The 16,765-nt window shown below is 51.8% G+C and overlaps 1 protein-coding gene across 1 annotated transcript in view; it reads left to right on the top strand.

Annotated features, from left to right (window-relative positions):
- Positions 1-1,746: 1,746 nt before the first annotated feature.
- FBXO42 (F-box protein 42) overlaps positions 1,747-16,765 on the top strand; it is a 53,345-nt gene continuing 38,326 nt past the window's right edge. The window contains exons 1-2 of the mRNA XM_051637448.1: positions 1,747-1,867; positions 16,157-16,423. Coding sequence (XP_051493408.1) covers positions 16,174-16,423 — 250 coding nt within the window. The 5' untranslated portion in view covers positions 1,747-1,867; positions 16,157-16,173. The remainder of the gene's footprint in view (positions 1,868-16,156; positions 16,424-16,765) is intronic.

Here is a 16,765-nt window from a genome sequence, read left to right as displayed (position 1 = left end):
CAACCCCCCTGCCAGGCAGGGTCACCCAGAGCACATCACACAGGAACGTGTCCAGGCGGGTTTGAATGTCTCCAGAGAAGGAGACTCCACAGCCTCTCTGGGCAGCCTGTCCCAGGGCTCTGTCACTCTCACAGGAAAGAAGTTCTCCCTGATATTCACACAGAACCTCCTGTGCTCCAGTTTGCACCCATTGCCCCTTGTCCTGTCACTGGACATCACTGAACAAAGCCTGGCTCTGTCCTCCTGACACTGCCCTGAACGTGTCTGTGAACATGGATGAGGTCGCCCCTCAGTCTCCTCCAAGCTCAAGAGCCCCAGCTCCCTCAGCCTTTCCTCATCAGGGAGATGTTCCACTCCCTCCATCATCTCTGTGGCTCTGAGCTGGACTCTTTCCAGCAGTTCCCTGTCCTTCTGGAACTGAGGGGCCCAGACCTGGACACAATACTCCAGATGTGGCCTCACCAGGGCAGAACAGATGGGGAGGAGAACCTCCCTTGACCTACTAACCACCCCCTTTCTAATCTGCCCCAGGATCCACTGGCCTTCTTGGCCACAAGGGCACATTGCTGGTCATGGTCAGCCTGTGGGCCATCAAGACCCCCAGGTCCCTTTCTCCCACCCTGCTCTCCAGCAGCTCAGCCCCCAGCCTGTACTGGTACCTGGGGCTGTTCTTCCCCAGATGCAAGACTCTGCACTTGCCCCTGTTGGATTTCATCAAGTTTCTCCCTGCCCAACTCTCCAGCCTGTCCAGGTCTCCCTGAATGGCAGCACAGCCTCTGGTGTGTCAGCCACTCCTCCCAGTTTGGTGTCACCAGCAAACTTGCTGAGGGTACATTCTGTACCTTCATCCAGGTCCTTGATGAAAATACTGAGCAGCACCGGTCCCAGCACCGACCCCTGAGGGACCCCACTGGTCACAGACCTCCAGCTAGATCCTGTCCCACTGACCACAACCCTCTGACTTCTTCCTTTCAACCAGTTCATGACCCTCCTCACTGCCTGAGCACTAAGAACACACTTCCTCAGTTTATCTACGAGGATGCTGTGGGAGATGGTGTCAAATGCTTGACTGAAATCAGGATAAACCACATCTACTGCCCCCCCATCATCTGTCCACTCAATGCATCCCCCTCATCCCATCCCTCCCTGCCCTTGTCCCAAGTCCCTCCCCAGCTTCCCTGGAGCCCCTTCAGGCACTGGAAGCTGCTCTCAGGTCTCCCTGGAGCCTTCTCTTCTCCAGGCTGAACACCCCAGCTCTCCCAGCCTGGCTCCAGAGCAGAGCTCCGCGGGGCCCCCGCGCTCCAGACCCTCCCGGGCCCCCCCCGGGATCCCCCCGCTCCCCCGCGGCTCCGGGGGCTGCCGGGCCCGCGGAGAGGCAGGGAGCTGGGCAGGCGGGGGGGCTGCCCGGCGCTGCGGGCCCCAGGGGCGGCTCCCGGGGTGTCTGGAGCGCGGGGGGCCCCGCGGAGCCGCCCGGACCCCTCCCCAGAGCCGGCCCCGCAGCGCGGCGGCCTCGCCCCCCGCCCGCCCAACATGGCGGCGCCCTGCCCGACCCGCCCAACATGGCGGCGCCCTGCCCGCACCCTCCCAACATGGCGGCGCCCATGCCCCCGCGCTGCGGGCAGAGCGGAAGGGCTGACCTTCCCATCATGGCGCCTCTCCCCACGTGACCCTCCTCTCCCCGCCCCCTTCCGTGGTCATGTGACGCAGGGCCGGCCCGCGCCTGCGCAGTGCGGGCTCCGGCGCGGCCGGGGCGGCGGGGAGGGAAGATGGCGGCGCCGGTGGGAACCGTCACCCGGGAGACGCGGCGGCCGCGCCCCCCGCAGCCCTGAGGGCCCGGCCCGGAGCTCCGGGAGCTGCCCGGCCGCAGGTGAGCGCTCGGCGGGACGGCTGCCCGCGGCGGGGCGGGCGGGGAGCGGCGCTGGGCAGCGCCCGGTCCCTGGGGAGCGGGGCGGCGGGACAGGCCCCTCGGGGCGGGACAGGCCTCGCCTGGAGGTGACTCCTCCATCTGGGGGCTTGAGCCTCTCTCATCTCCCCTCAGTCCCTTTTGGGAGGTCTCCGGTGAGGGCAGAGCCCCCCGGGGTGCTGTAGAGACCCCCGAAGCGGGAGCCCCCTTCCCTGCCCGCCGCGGGGCGGCTGGAAGCAGCCCTGTCTCCCCTCAGGGCTGCGGGTGGGCAAACCCCGCCGCCCTTCCCCCAAACCTCAGGGTTCGCCCCCAAAACAATCAGTCTTGGCGTTGGGCTGGCAGGGGGGGCTGCTGCCTCCGGGGTGTAGAAACAAAAGGGGAGGCTCAGCCTCCAAAGGGCTCCCTGAGAATCCACCTTTCCGCTCTGTCCGCCTTCCAGCCTCGCGCTCTGCTCCCTGCGTTTACAGCCGTGTGTACGTACAGATTTATTTTGAGTTCCTGAAAGCTTTGTCTTCCATCGGCAGTGCTGGGCAGCTTGCTGTTTCTTAGCCCGCCAGGGTCTGGGGATGTTACTCCCTATTGTCTTCGCTGATTATCTCTGGTTGGTGGTTTGATGGTGGCTTTAGTTGTGATTTATTTTTTTTGTCACAACGGGGTTGGGCTGAGCAGCCGCTGCAGGGGCTCCTCGGGAGGATTAGCTCATGCTGCCCAAACCTCTCCGGGGGGATGTGTCTCGTTTCAAGCCTGTTTGGGTTTTCAGATCAGACGGAGCGTTTCTTAGGAACCACGAGAGCAGAGAAGGAGCTTTAATGTTTTGCTCTTCATAACCTAAACTCTCAGTAATGGTTGGGGGAAGAACAAAAGAGAAGTCGTGCAAACTGAAATGCTTGTCTGCAGTACATGGTGACAGGGGGACTGTTCTGCTTGGGAGAGAACCCAGCCAGGGTTGTCATTTGTCTTCAAATGGCTTTAATTATCACTGAGGAGACTGGCTCCTGCTGCAGGTCACCAGCTGGGAGTCTCCCCCTCTATTAAATGGGACATGAATGAAAATAAATTCAATTGGAGATGCTGCTGACCTGAATTTGTCACCTGGGTGGAAGGGTGGCTTTACCCACCCTGCAGAGGAGCCTGAGGGTTGGATCCATCCGCTGCCTCACAGGTGGCCCCCTGAAGCCCAGATTGGTGACAGTGCTGCAGTGTCTTAACAAACTGCTTTAGGGAAGCTGGGGAGGGGCTTTTAACAAGGTCTTGTAGCAAGAGGACAAGGGTGGATGGCTCCAAACTGGAAGGGGGAGATTTAGGTTGGACATGAGGAGGAAATTCTGGAGTGTGGGGGTGGTGAGAGCCTGGCCCAGGTTGCCCAGGGAAGCTGTGGCTGCCCCATCCCTGGCAGTGTTGAAGGGCAGGCTGGATGGGGCTTGGAGCAGCCTGCGCTGGTGGGAGGTGTCCCTGCCCATGCAGGGATTTGGAACCTGATGATCTTGAAGGTCCCTTCCAACCCAACCCATTCCATGATTCGATGTCACAATGCAGCAGTCACAGCCTGGGCTTGACCCGTCTAGAGAGCCAAACCTCTGAGCTGGACCTTAAATGAAGAGTTGAGAGACTCCCTGTTATTTCTTCATGTCCATAGCCCTGTGTGTTCCCACCACCATCTCTCCTTCCTTTTCCTTATGCTCATGCTGGAGAAGATAATAGAATCCCAGACTGGTTTGGGTTGGAAGGGACCTTAAAGACCATCCAGATCCAACCCCCCTGCATGGGCAGGGACACCTCCCACCAGCCCAGGTTGCTCCAAGCCCCATCCAACCTGCCCTTCAACACTGCCAGGGATGGGGCAGCCACAGCTTCCCTGGGCAGCCTGGGCCAGGTTCTCACCACCCTCAGAAAGCATCGGATCCCAGTGGCTTTCCCTGAGGTTGTGTCCCTTGGGTTTCCCCAGGGTTGGTCTTTCCCTGCTGTTCAGAATTGGGAGAGAAGAAAGCAACATCCCAGGTGGGATCATGGGCTATTCCCAAGGTCTCTTTTTTTGTAGAGGGAGAAATTCCAGCATCAGATTCAATCCTGATCACCAGAGCTCTTGTATCCACAGGCTTCCAGCAGAAGTGGGATCATGTCCCGTGGTTGTTCTCACACGGTGAAGACACTTTTCCTGCTGTGTTACCTGATGTTGTATCTGGCTGGTGACTCCACCCAAGCAGCATTTTTTCCATGCTGCTAAGGGAAGCACTTAGGTTTGAAAGGCTTTATTACTGCTTGGGTGGACTTTTAAAGGCAGAATGTGTCATTTTAATTGGAGTTTATCCCAGCCTTTAGTCTCTGGGACTCAATTTTTCCCAGCCTTTGGCTGTTGGAGAAATCCTGGAAGAAATTTCACCTGCAGAACAAACGTTGCTGTCGTGCCTGTGGTTGGTATAAAGATCAGGATGGTTTATTGCTGCTATTGAATGTGTGTCACCCTTGAGTTGGGGATTCCAAGGCACTGGTGTTGCTCCCTGCTGCTTTGGACACCTTCTGGAGAGGGTGGTTTGTTCCCAAAGGATACAGGGATGTGCTCAACAGTCCTGGCCTTAATCACAGAAAATTTCCTGTGTCTAATCCTTGTGTTTCAGAGGAGTGACACCAGCTAGAGCTTTGGAGCAGGAGAACAGGGATGGTCTGTTTTCCATGCATTCCCAGCACATGGGAATTCCCACACACATTCCCAGTCTGTTTCCAGGGCTTGGAGGAGGTGTCAGGAGTTCCAGCTTCACCCGCTTGCCCGTTCCAGCCACTTCCACAGGATGTGAGCGAGGGCTGCTGGAAAAGGTTTCCCACTTTCTGTGTAAACAGAGCTGTGCCTCCGAGGGAAGTTGTTTTTCCCTGTTTAGTCATGGCAGGATTTGTTGGAAAACATTGATTCAGGCTTTGCCCTGACGAGTTCTCTTATGGTTGAACTTAAAGAAGCTTGAAGGCTTGGGGACTGCAGCACCATCTGGGGTTGTCTGCAAGGGGTCAGGATGGGTGTGAGTGGCAGAGCCAGGCTCAGATTGAGCCCAAATCCAGATAAAAACCTGTGAAAAGGCTTCTTTTTCTTTCATCTGGCATCTGCCTGTGAGGAAAGGCTGGTAGAGCTGGGCCTGCTCAGCTGGAGAGGAGGAGCCTGAGGGGGTATCTGATCAGTGCTGATCAATATCTCCAGGGGATGTCAGGAGGATGGGCCAGACTCTTCTCAGGGGTGTCCAGGGACAGGACAAGGGGCAATGGGCACAAACTGGAGCACAGAAGGTTAAAGCTGAATATGAGAAAATACTTCTTTATTCTGAGGGTGACAGAGCCCTGGGACAGGCTGCCCAGGGAGGCTGTGGAGTCTCCATCCCTGGAGACATTCCAAACCCACCAGGAAGTGTTCCTGTGGGATCTGCTCTAGGGGATCCTGCTTTAAGCAGGGGGCTTGGACTGGATGATCTCCAGAGGTCCCTTCCAACCCCCACCGCTCTGGGATTCAGTGGAAGGGACACTGGTGGCCCTGGTAATGTGCTGGGTGGGAGTTTCTCCAGATAAGAGCTCCTTTTGAAGTGCATTTTCTGACCTGAGCCAGTCAGTCTGCAGTTGGTGACATCCTCGTGAGATACTTCAAGGTGTCCAGGCTGTGCTGCCCTTAGCAGCTCATGTAGTTTTGTGATGTGGGTTAGAAATTCAGGTCAAAATCCCTGTTGAACCCTCTTGTGTCTTAGATTAAAGGAGAACAGGGTGACACATGCACAGGGAAAACTTGTGCTGAGCAACCTGCAGGAAACGTGGATCTTGCTATTTCAGGAGCTGCTGATGTTCTCCTGGAGCTTTGGTTCATTCACATTGGACCATGCTGTGTATTGTACTCACTTCCTCATTTTGGGGGGAATATTTCCTGGTTTCTTCCCCACCCTCCACATTTCAGTGCATCTCTGCTTTTCCTTGTCCCTGGCATCAGCTGCACATCAGATCCTTTTGTCACCACACAAAGTCACCTGCCCAGAACACCTTAAACAAGAAGACCAAACAGCAGCTGCTTCTGTGCCTTTGTTGTCACATCCATTCTGGGATTATTCAGTTCAGTTCCTCCACGGAGCAGCCACCTTTCCTCTGTCCTGCTGAATGTTCACTCTTCCTGCATTTGTTTTTAGCCCAGCTGTGTTCTTTCCCCATGGCAGCTGCTCCTGGAGACTCCTGCAAATCTTCTGAACACCTTCTGTGGACAAAGGCACAAGTTGCAGCTTGAGAGGAGACACATGGGACACTTTAGCCCATTCTTGGATGCTGGGAAATCCCGGGATTCCAGAATCATAGAATCATGGAATGGTTTGGGTTGGAAGGGATCTTAAAGATCATCTAGTTCCAACCCCCCTGCATGGGGGTTAAATGAAACCTTGGCCACCAGGTCTAGATCAATACCTGGCTTTTTCCAGTGCATCCTTCTTTTTTGGCCTGAAAGTCAGTATCCTGGAGCCTGTCTCTACTTCCAGGTGAAATGTCTCAGGGCTGCTCATGATGAACGATGATGAAGAATGTTGTGGTTTGTGAATTTAGACTATAGAATCATGGAACCATTAAAGTTGGAAGAAACCTTTAGGATCATCAAGTCCAATCATCAACCCAACACACTTGGCCACTAACCCATGTCCCTCAGCACCACATCTACATGGCTTTTCAATGAGCACCTCCAGGGATGGGGACTCCACCCCTGCCCTGGGCAGCCTGGGCCAGGGCCTGACAACCCTTCCCATGAAGAAATTGTTCCCAAGATCCAACCTAAACCTCCCCTGATACAATATGAGGCCATTTCCTCTTGTCCTGTCCTTTGTTCTTTGGCAAAAGAGCCCAACCCCCCTGGCTCCAACCTCCTCCCAGGCAGCTGCAGAGCCAGCAGGTCTCCCCTCACCTCCTTGTCTCCCGGCTGGACACCCCCAGCTCCCTCAGCTGCTCCTGCTCAGACTTGCGCTCCAGCCCCTTCCCCAGCTCCCTTGCCCTTCCCTGGACACGCTCCAGCCCCTCCATGTCCTTCTTGTCCTGAGGGGCCCAGACCTGCCCCCAGGATTTGAGGTGCAGCCTCCATCCCTCCTTCACATGTGTGTGCTAAGCCAAAGCCCATGTCATGGTGGTTGGAGAAACCAGAGGCTGGAATGTGACAAGTTGCCCAGCTGCTAAACCCTGACCTTGACCCAATGTTTGCTTAACTTAATTTTCCTGAGCTTTGAGACTTCCTTCTTCATTCCCACAGTGAAACAAGACCAAGTGCTGGGTCCTGCACTTTGGCCACAACAACCCCCTGCAGTGCTACAGGCTGGGGAAGAGTGCCTGGATATCCTGGGAGGGACCTGTTAATCCAGGGTTCTGGGAGCACTGGTTGACAACTGGTTGAACATGAGCCAGCAGTGTGCCCAGGTGGCCCAAAGGCCAGTGGCATCCTGGCTTGTAACAGGAATGGTGTGGCCAGCAGGAGCAGGGATGTGATTCTCCCCCTGTGCTCAGCACTGGGGAGGCCTCACCTTGAGTCCTGTGTCCAGTTCTGGACTCCTCACTTCAAGGAAGATCTTGAAGTGCTGGAGCAGGTCCAGAGGAGACAACAAGGCTAGTGAAGAGACTAGAGGGAAAGTTTTGTAAGTATAGGCTGAGGGACCTGGGGTTATTTAGCCTGGAGGAGACTCAGGGGACCTTCTCTCTCTCTACAACTGCCAGAAGGGAGGTTGTGATCAGCTGGGGTCTGGCCTCTTCTCCCAGGCAACCAGTGACAGGACCAGAGGGCCTGGCCTGAAGCTGCTCCAGGGGAGGTTTAGGTTGGATATTAGGAAGCACTTTCTCTTGGAAAGGATGATCAGCCATTGGAAGGGACTGCCCAGGGAAGTGGTGGAGGCACCATCCCTGGAGGTGTTCAAAGAAAGGCTGGAGGTGGCACTGGGTGCCATGGTCTGGAGATGTGATGGTGTCAGGTCATAGATGGACTTGATGATCTCAGAGGTCTTTTCCAGCCTCAATAATTCTGTGACTGGCATTCTCAAGCAGGTGCTCCTGCTGCTGAATCATTGCAGGCAGGTTTGGATCAGAACTGAAAATCCATGAAATTATCCACACAGTCACTGCAAACTTTATCCTCGGGCAGCAACAGAAACATCCACACATTTTCGTCAAAACCCCTCTATTTTCTAGTCTCAAAACCTGTTATTTGCTTGATTTGGGGCTCGTTTCTGGCAGGCATGGGGGGTTTTTGCTTTCATTTTTAAATGAATCATGATTATTTGTTTTGCTGGAAAGAGTTCAGGCAGGAATAATTGGAATTAAGAGCTTGGAGGGAGCCAGTAGAGGGAGCGTGTGAGCCCCAAATCCTGCTGATTTACATCCCTCCCAACTTTAGGGGGGTTTCAGGCGCAGGGGATGAATCCCAAGAGCAAACTTAGATACAAACCCAGCTTGATTAATGCACCCGAGGAGACCAGTTTTCAAAACAGATCAAATTTGGGTCTAATTGATGACCCTTTCTCTGTCTGGAAAACCCCAGCTAGGCTTGATAGCCTAATTGGAGGGATGTAACCTTGAGTGATTCCTGAGATTTCAGAGTTGGAGGCTTGAATTTTTATCAGGGAAACCCAAAGAAAGTGATTCCCTGTGCAAAAAAGGGGAAAAATAAAAGGTATTTAGTGCCCAGTGGGATCAAACTGCGGGCTTGTTGGTCACCAGCACGTGTGAGCTGCAGAAGTGCCTAAAAAAGTAACATGACAGCCTCTTTGTGGTTTATCAAGGCAGATTTCAACAGGTTCTGAACAACTTAAGCTGGTTTAAGGGTAGTAAGACTGTTTAAAGAAGATAGGAAGTCTCCAAATCCCATTTTTATGGATGCCTTTGAGGGGGTTTGTTGGACATTGGAGATCTTGGCTTGCTTAGCAGAGTTCTGCTGGGATGGCAGGAGATGGTGCCTTCTCCTTGTGGTCTGGTTCTTGGCTTGTTAATATTTTACGAAGCTTTTAAGCCAGTTCTGAGGTTTTGTGCTGTGCTTGGGGGCATGAAGAGCAGTGTGGCCAGCAGGTCCAGGGAGCTTCTCCTGCCCCTCTAGTCTGCCCTAGTGAGACCACATCTGGAGTCTTGTGTCCAGTTCTGGGCTCCCCAGTTCCAGAGGGACAGGGAGATGCTGGGGAGAGTCCAACAAAGGCTACGAGGATGATGAAGGGACTGGAACATCTGCCTGATAAAGGCTGAGAGACCTGGGGCTGTTTACTCTGGAGAAGACTGAAAGGGGATATGATTAATGTCTATAAATACACGAGGGCTGGGTGTCAATAAGGCAGGGACAACCTCTTGTCACTTGTGCCCTGTGATAGGACAAGGGGCAATGGACACAAGCTAGAGCACAGGAAGTTCCACCTCAACGTGAGGAAGAGCATCTGTGCTGTGAGGGTGACAGAGCCTTGGGACAGGCTGCCCAGGGAGGTTGTGGAGTCTCCTTCTCTGGACATGAATTTCAAGACCCACCTGGATGCATTTCTGAGTGATCTGCCCTGGGTTTGGTCCTGCTCTGGCAGGGGATTGAACTCAATGATCTCCAGAGGTCCCTTCCAACCCCCGACATTCTGTGATTATTCCATTAGCAAATTCCAATGATGGATTTTGCTGTAGGCACCTGAAGTGTGATGTCATTACACTGTGATGTGTCCTCTTGTTTTCCTGAACCACACACAGGTGGAACTAGATGATCTCTAAGGTCCCTTCCAACCCAAACCATCCTATGATTCTATGACATAAAATCTATGCTACTATTCCTGTAATAAATCCCAAATAAACCACAAATGTTCTTACTTTCAGTGCTTTAATTTATCAAATTAAGGAAGGATAGATCAGGGAGATTTTATTTCCAGGTTGCTGTGCTGGTTGTGCAATAAATCTTGCTGTGTAATGTTACATTCCTACTTTATGGGGTTTTTTTCTGAAAGCTTTGCATAAAAATGAGGAGGAATCAGGCAGAGCTGAGGGTCGGTTCATCATCAGGGTAGGAAGGATTTCTGGTAACTCTCCAGACCTTTTCATTACAATAACACCAATTAAAATGTGGTCGTAATCATTTCAGTGTGGTGCAGGTTAGATGACACTGTAAAACCAAGTCCCAGAGTTTTGGATTTGTCTCTGGAGTCTCCCTAAAAATACTGGATTAACAGGCAAAACACGGAGCAGGGAGGCAGCGCTGGAAGCTTTTTTATACATTTGAATTTTCAAGCTTGCAGCTGGAATGGAGGGAAACCTTTCATTTTCACGGGGGAAGCTGAGGCTTAAATGAAAGAAACAAAACAATTTCCTGTGGAAAGGCAGTGAAAGGGGAAAAGCTGTGCTTCAAAGAACTGGGAATTGCCTGTTTTGCAGGGATAAGAAGGAAAGCTGGTGCAGGTGTCCCCGGCCTCTCGCTCGTTCCTCGGGGCTGGATGGCAGCACTGGCAGGATATTGCTCATCCTTCAGCTTCTCAGAGGCTTTGTTGTCTTTTTTTTTTAAACTAAAATATGCTTCTTTCTGGTTTTTTTTTCCCCATTGTTGAACTTGTCTAGCAGTTGATTTTAACTGGTATGAGTTTTGGAGGGCTGGAAATGTTGTCTTATTTAATGGTGTTTATCCCTACCCCGAGTCCTGCAGCTCCCACAGACCTTTCCTTCCCTGTGCTGTTGCTTCTATAAAATAAAGTGCTTCTACCTAGGGAATAGTGCTTCAGTTTTCCTCTTTTACTCCTAAAAAAGGGCTCAGGGGCTTTTTCTAGAGCAAGTGGTAGTAGCAAAAGCCAAAATGGAGCAGGGGAGGCTGCATTGAAGTCCTTGATGGCTCAGCTGCAGGAGACAAATAGCATACCAAAATATCCCTTCCCAATCCAGAAAGGATTGGCTTTTTTCAAGGAAAGCAGCCTAAGACTTATTAAATGTGTCCATCTGATGGAGCAGGCTGGTTTTTTGGACCTGGGCAAGAGAATAAGTCTAAGAGGTCTAAATGTCTCTGCTGCTGACAAGCAGAATGAGCAGTTGTGAAGTCTGAAGAAGAGTCTGGGGTGGGTTAGAGGCAGTTGCTGTCTGTCTTCCACCCCTAAATTAACTCCCTAGCTCCTGATTGCCAGGTGCAATTAACCGTTCTGTTCTGCAGAGTCCCTTTCTCCTTCCAGCCAAGCACTCAGCTAGGGCTGGGTCCTTTCATACACCTTTATTATTTTTTTTCTTGGGCTGAGAACATCCCTGCTACAATTCTGTTTGGAGGGAGAACGTGGGGTGGTGTTTTTTTTTCTTTCTGTGGCATGTGAAAATGAGCATTCCCTCATGACTAACGTGCTCTGACTCAGGACTATTGCACAGCCTCATATTTTCATTCAAGAACTTTCCCTTGGAGGCTTTTTTTTTTCTTCTCAAACCCGTTGACTTGTTTTTTTTAAATTAAAAAAGCCCAAGTTGAGCACTTAAACCAGCAGAGAGCTGAGGATCAGAGGAGGTAGCTGAGGATGGGAACCACTGATGCCACCCACACCTGTGATTTGGGGTCCATGGGACCAGGAGAGATGCCTGCAGGTAGGAAAACCTTCTTGGATCAAGAGGGGGTTTGCAGGAGCAGGCTGCTGGCTGCCTCATATCACTTTGAGAAGCTTTTAAACCCTGTGGGTTTATTGGGTGTTTGTTTTTTTGCCTGCATTTAATATTCTGCATCTGCTTGTTCCGCTGCAGTGGGTAATAATTACTTGAGCAGAATAAATAGCAGGTTCTGAAATAATTTCAGGAGGGGAAAGAGGGAAAACTGAAATGCTCTGAAAAGAGGAGGGAGTTAGAAAATGTTTTGCCAGCTGGCAGAGATGTGGCTTTTAGGGAGGACCAGGCAAATTTGATCAGTGCTGGCAGAGCTCCGGTTCAATTGCCCTTCTAGCGTTTCTGGACGTGTTATTTTAAGCAGCTGCAATTCCTCCTTGGTGGGGCTTTAGGCTCATTTCTGAACACTGTAAAATGTTTCTAATGCCAGAATATAAAAGCAGTTCTCTGGGACTGTAGGGGTGTCTGTAGGGTGCAAAATACAATGTGTTGCTTCAAGGGGCTCCCATTGTCTTTCACAGTGATGGGTCCTGGATCCGTCCCGGCGAGTTAATTGAGTTGCATGTACTTTAGGATGAAACACAACTGATGAATTCCCTTGACTGCAGCTTTTTGAGGGCACAGAGATGAATTTTAGCCTGGAAACAAACTGAAGCACAGCTCAGGACAAGCAGAGAGCACCTGGAGATCCAGGATGGCAACCTGCTCTAGTGGGAGGTGTCCCTGCCCATGCAGGAGGGTTGGATCTAGGTGATCTTTAAAGTCCCTTCCAACCTAAACCATCCCATGATTCTATGATTTCAACTTTTCTGGCACTCTAGAGGTGCGGGGGGTTGAGTACTGCATCCCCCCTCAATGCAAACAGGACAGAAACACTCTGCTTTGCTCATAACTAATAAAAACACTACCATGGGATTTTTCTCCTGTGGATCTGCTGAGTAATTGGAAACAGGAGCTGGCTGAGGTTCTTTAGCTCCCTATTCCCAACTGCTTTGAGTTTCTTGAGCCTTTTTCATTTTAAGAAGTTGGAGCAGTGTTCTAGAAAGTCCTTTTTCCACTTTGCAATCCAGGGGAGGTTATTCCCAGTCTGATGTTCCTGTGCCTTAAGAGCAAAATCTGCATCAGTGGCAGGTCAGGCTTGAAGGGTTGTTTTGATGGTGACTTGTCTGGTGGGAGTTGAGTCTTGTTTTTCTTAAGAAAAATAACACAGCGTGGGCGTGAAAACTTGGAGGATGTTTTTTTTCTTACCCTCAAACGTTTAGAAAATGAGGCTCTAGCAAAGTGAGTGCCTCTGAATACTTAGAATATTATCAAGTGGTCTGGTAAGACCAGAAAAATCTCAGTGCAGCTTCTGCCTCCCCAGATCTGTGAAAGCACCTGGGATTTTAAGCACTTAAGGGGTTTCTCTGCTCCTCCTGCCTTTTTAAAATTGGCCTTAGAGGTGCTTTTCTAACCTCTGAGCTGTTTTGTGCCTGTAATTAACTTGCTGTTTTGCTCCCAAGCCTGTTCCAGAGGATTGAAATTAGGATTTACTAGCAGGGGAAAAACAACAAAACCTTGCCAGCTGTGTGTGCATCCTTGCCCTTCTCAGCTGGCTTTCTCCAGCAGGTTTTGGACATTATTTAAAGGGTAAATAAAAGCTGTTGGGAAACACATAATCTTTGCTTCTAACCTTATCTAACACAACAGATGTCTTGTGTGAACCTGTCGAGCTGAGGCTTATGCTCAGTGTTGTCACCCACAGGTGTCCCATTGCACCTGATTTGGATGCAAATACACTTGGGGTTGGTTCCCCTGCAGGTTTTCAGGGTGTGAAATGCCTGCTGCTCCAGCTGGGTAGATGTGCTGCTCTCTGCTTTCCTAAGCTCTTGAGACAGGGACCAGCTCTCATTCCTCCCACCTTCAACTGCACCCAGAGGCTGGAGTATCAGCAGTCTTGGGCTTTTTGCCACCTCTGGCAAGATGGAAATCAGCACGTGGCCTTCTTGATGTCAGGAAAAACCCCAACCCTCTGGTTTAATTTTTATATTTTTTTTTAAGTGCAGCTCTGCTCTTTTTTTTTTTTTTAGTTTTCCGTGTCTTAGGACCTGGGAGTCATGGTGGATGACAGGCTGGCCATGAGCCAGCAGTGTGTCCTTGCAGCCAAGGGGGCCAGTGGCCTCCTGGGGGGCATTAAGAGTGTGGCCAGCAGGTTAAGGGAGGTTCTCCTCCCTCTCTGCTCTGCCCTGGTGAGGCCCCATCTGGAGCACTGGGTCCAGCTCTGGGCTCCCCAGTTCGTGAAGGACAAGGAGCTGCTGCAGAGAGTCCAGCACAGGGCACTGAGATGCTGAGGGGACTGGAGCATCTGCCTGGGAGGAAAGGCTGGGAGAGCTGGGGCTGCTCAGCTGGAGAGGAGGAGCCTGAGGGGGGATCTGATCAGTGCTGATCAGTATCTCCAGGGGGTGTCAGGAGGATGGGCCAGACTCTTAGGGGTGTCCAGGGACAGGACAAGGGGCAATGGGCACAAACTGGAGCACAGGAGGGTCAAGTTAAACAGAAGGGAAAACACAGCCCTGGGACAGGCTGCTGAGAGAACTGTGGAGTCTCCATCCCTGGAGACATTCCAAACCCACCTGGATGTTCCTGTGGGATCTGCTCTAGGGGATCCTGCTCTAGCAGGGGGCTTGGACTGGATGATCTCCAGAGGTCCCTTTCAGCCCCTCCCTCCCCCACTCTGGGATTCTGTCTGTGTTTTCTCTGCTGTGTCATGCAGTTTGTTGGCAGCAGCAGCGCTTGTGTCAAAGCATTTGGGTTTCAGACTTTCTCTGTCACAACACTGAGAAGGATTCCTGCCGTGGGGAAACGTGCCGAGCATCTGCTGGGATGATAAGTGTGGGTTTCGTTTTGACGTGGTTTCCACCAAAGATGTGACAGCCCCCTTGGATTTTCCAAAGCTGCTTCATCAGGGAACCTGACAAAAGTGGAGAGTAATGCTGTCAAACGTTGTTTTTCTGAGCATGAATTAGTTGCCATGACAAGCTTTCCTGCTCCACATCTCTGCTGGCTGCTGTTCCCAAAGCTCTTTGGCTTTGGGTGTGCTGGAGTGTGAAAACCCTGGGTTTCATCTGGGGAAGATGATGGAGTTTGCATTGCTGGGAGCTTGTAACAGCTTCATTTCTTCCTGGTAGCCAAGTGACTTCAGTGCCTTCCAGCCGGGTTTTCTGTGATACTGAGGGTTTGGGAAAAATAAAATACTATAGTTTATGTAGGTGGAACTTTAAACACTTGGACAACCATGCAAGTGCAAAATACTTGGATTTAAGTGTTTTGGGCAAAAAGCTGGGTCTTGTGTTCCACCTGGTCTTCCCACCCATGCTCACTGCAGGCAGGATTTGTCCCAGGGACTGTGTTGGTCTGTGTTACAATCCCAGACTGGTTTGGGTTGGAAGAGACCTTAAAAATCATCCAATCCCACCCTGTGCATGGGCAGGGACACCTCCCACCAGCCCAGGCTGCTCCCAGCCCCATCCAACCTGTCCTTCAACAGGGATGGAGCATCGTCCTGGTCGATCTGGGACCTGGGGGTGACTGGGCAGCCTCCACCTCGTGGCATTGGGAAGAAACTCACTCTGAGCCCTATGGGAGTGCCCTGGTTTGGGTCCTCCATTACAACCTGCTGTGCTAGGAAAAGATAAAAAAGGGAATTTGTGAGTGTAACTTCTGGAAAAGACTGTTCCTGTGTCACCCTCACGAGCTGCTGCTGTGGTGTGAGCAACCAGCGTGGGCGCCGGCACAGAGCAGCTGCATTCCGTGGTATTTGGGGGGGGAAACTGTCCCTGCTCTCCCCAAAACAGGTTAGCTACTTCCTAGGAAGTAGGGTCCAGGGTTTTGCTTTGCTTCCCAGGAAATAGGGTCCCAGGGCTTTGTTCTACAGCCATGGGCAGGGTTTGTGCAGCTGCAGCCCGTGCCAACCAGCCGGGTTGGCTGCAGCCACTCGTTAGGGTGGATTTATCTCATGTTTGACACGTTACCTCATACTTAAGATGTTCTGAATAGCTGGAGGTACAATGATTGATATTCCAGCCTTTCAGCAGCAGTAAATCCTGTGAGGGGTTTTCTTTCCTCACCTACTGCCAGTCAGGAGCTGTGTGCAAGGGATAATGGAAAAAAAGGAAAAAAGAGAGGTGTTAAGGGAGAATGGGAGAGGGGATTTTTTTTCCCCTCTGTGTGTTGCTGAAAAGTTGCTTGGGGTAGAGCAGGCTCACTGGCAAAACTGGTTTCACAGGGGAGGAGGGGCTGCAAAGCTGTCACCTCCATCCTGTCTCACATTGGGTTGCTCTGGATTCAGTGGGAATCCCTTTCCCCATCCCTGCCCAGGCCGCCTGTGGCAGCAGGATGCTTCCTAGTGCAGGCACAAGGTTTTGAGAGGCTGCAGCTCTTCCAGTGGGGTTTTCTTGGCTCTCTTTGGTACCACCTGTAGGTGATGGTTGAGCTGAGAGAGGTGAGAGATGAAGAGGTCTCCTGCCAAAAGGCTGCTCTGATGGACAACAGCGTGTTCCTAAACCATCAAACCACCAAAGCTTCACAAAAAAACACCTCAGCTTGGAGCTTGCAGGGTAGAGCTCGATGACCTTGGGTGCAACCTTTGGCTGGCAGGTGTGTTTCTGGTGCTGTGAATTTTCTTTCTGACCTCACTGTTGTCTCCCTTGCCCCGTGCAGCTGTGACGTGGAATGCCATGGCCAGTTCCTCAGACAGTGAAGATGATGGTTTCATGGCTGTGGATCCAGAAGATGCCGTGGTGGAAGGGACGATGGAGCAAGATGATGAGCCACATCCTGAGCTGGAGGTGGAGGAGACCAGGCATAACAGATCAATGCTGGAACTCCCAGAAGAGGTTTTGGAATACATCCTCTCCTTCCTTTCACCCTACCAGGAGCACAAAACTGCTGCCCTTGTCTGCAAACAGTGGTATCGACTGATCAAAGGTACAACCAGCTGCAGTGACACTGCATTATTTTAATTGCAGGGCCACAGATTCATATCCCAGCTGCTCTTTGCTTTAGCCTCACCTCTTGGGGTTTTTTCCCCCCTTTACCTCAAAAATGTCACTTCTGCAAAATGCCAGAAAAAGGCCTACAGCCATCAGGTCACTTGCTTTGCTGAAGGTGTTGCTAAGAACAGCACAGGATTGGAGATGTTGGAGCAGGTCCAGACGAGGCTGTGGAGATGACCCCAGGGCTGGAGCAGCTCTGCTCTGGAGACAGGCTGGGAGAGTTTGGGGTGTTCAGCCTGGAGAAGAGAAGGCTCCAGGGAGACCTTAGAGCACC

The sequence above is a fragment of the Apus apus genome, chromosome 20 (assembly GCF_020740795.1).
Source record: "Apus apus isolate bApuApu2 chromosome 20, bApuApu2.pri.cur, whole genome shotgun sequence".
In the NCBI taxonomy this organism is placed as follows: domain Eukaryota; kingdom Metazoa; phylum Chordata; class Aves; order Apodiformes; family Apodidae; genus Apus; species Apus apus.
This window is presented reverse-complemented; position numbering and strand designations above follow the sequence as displayed.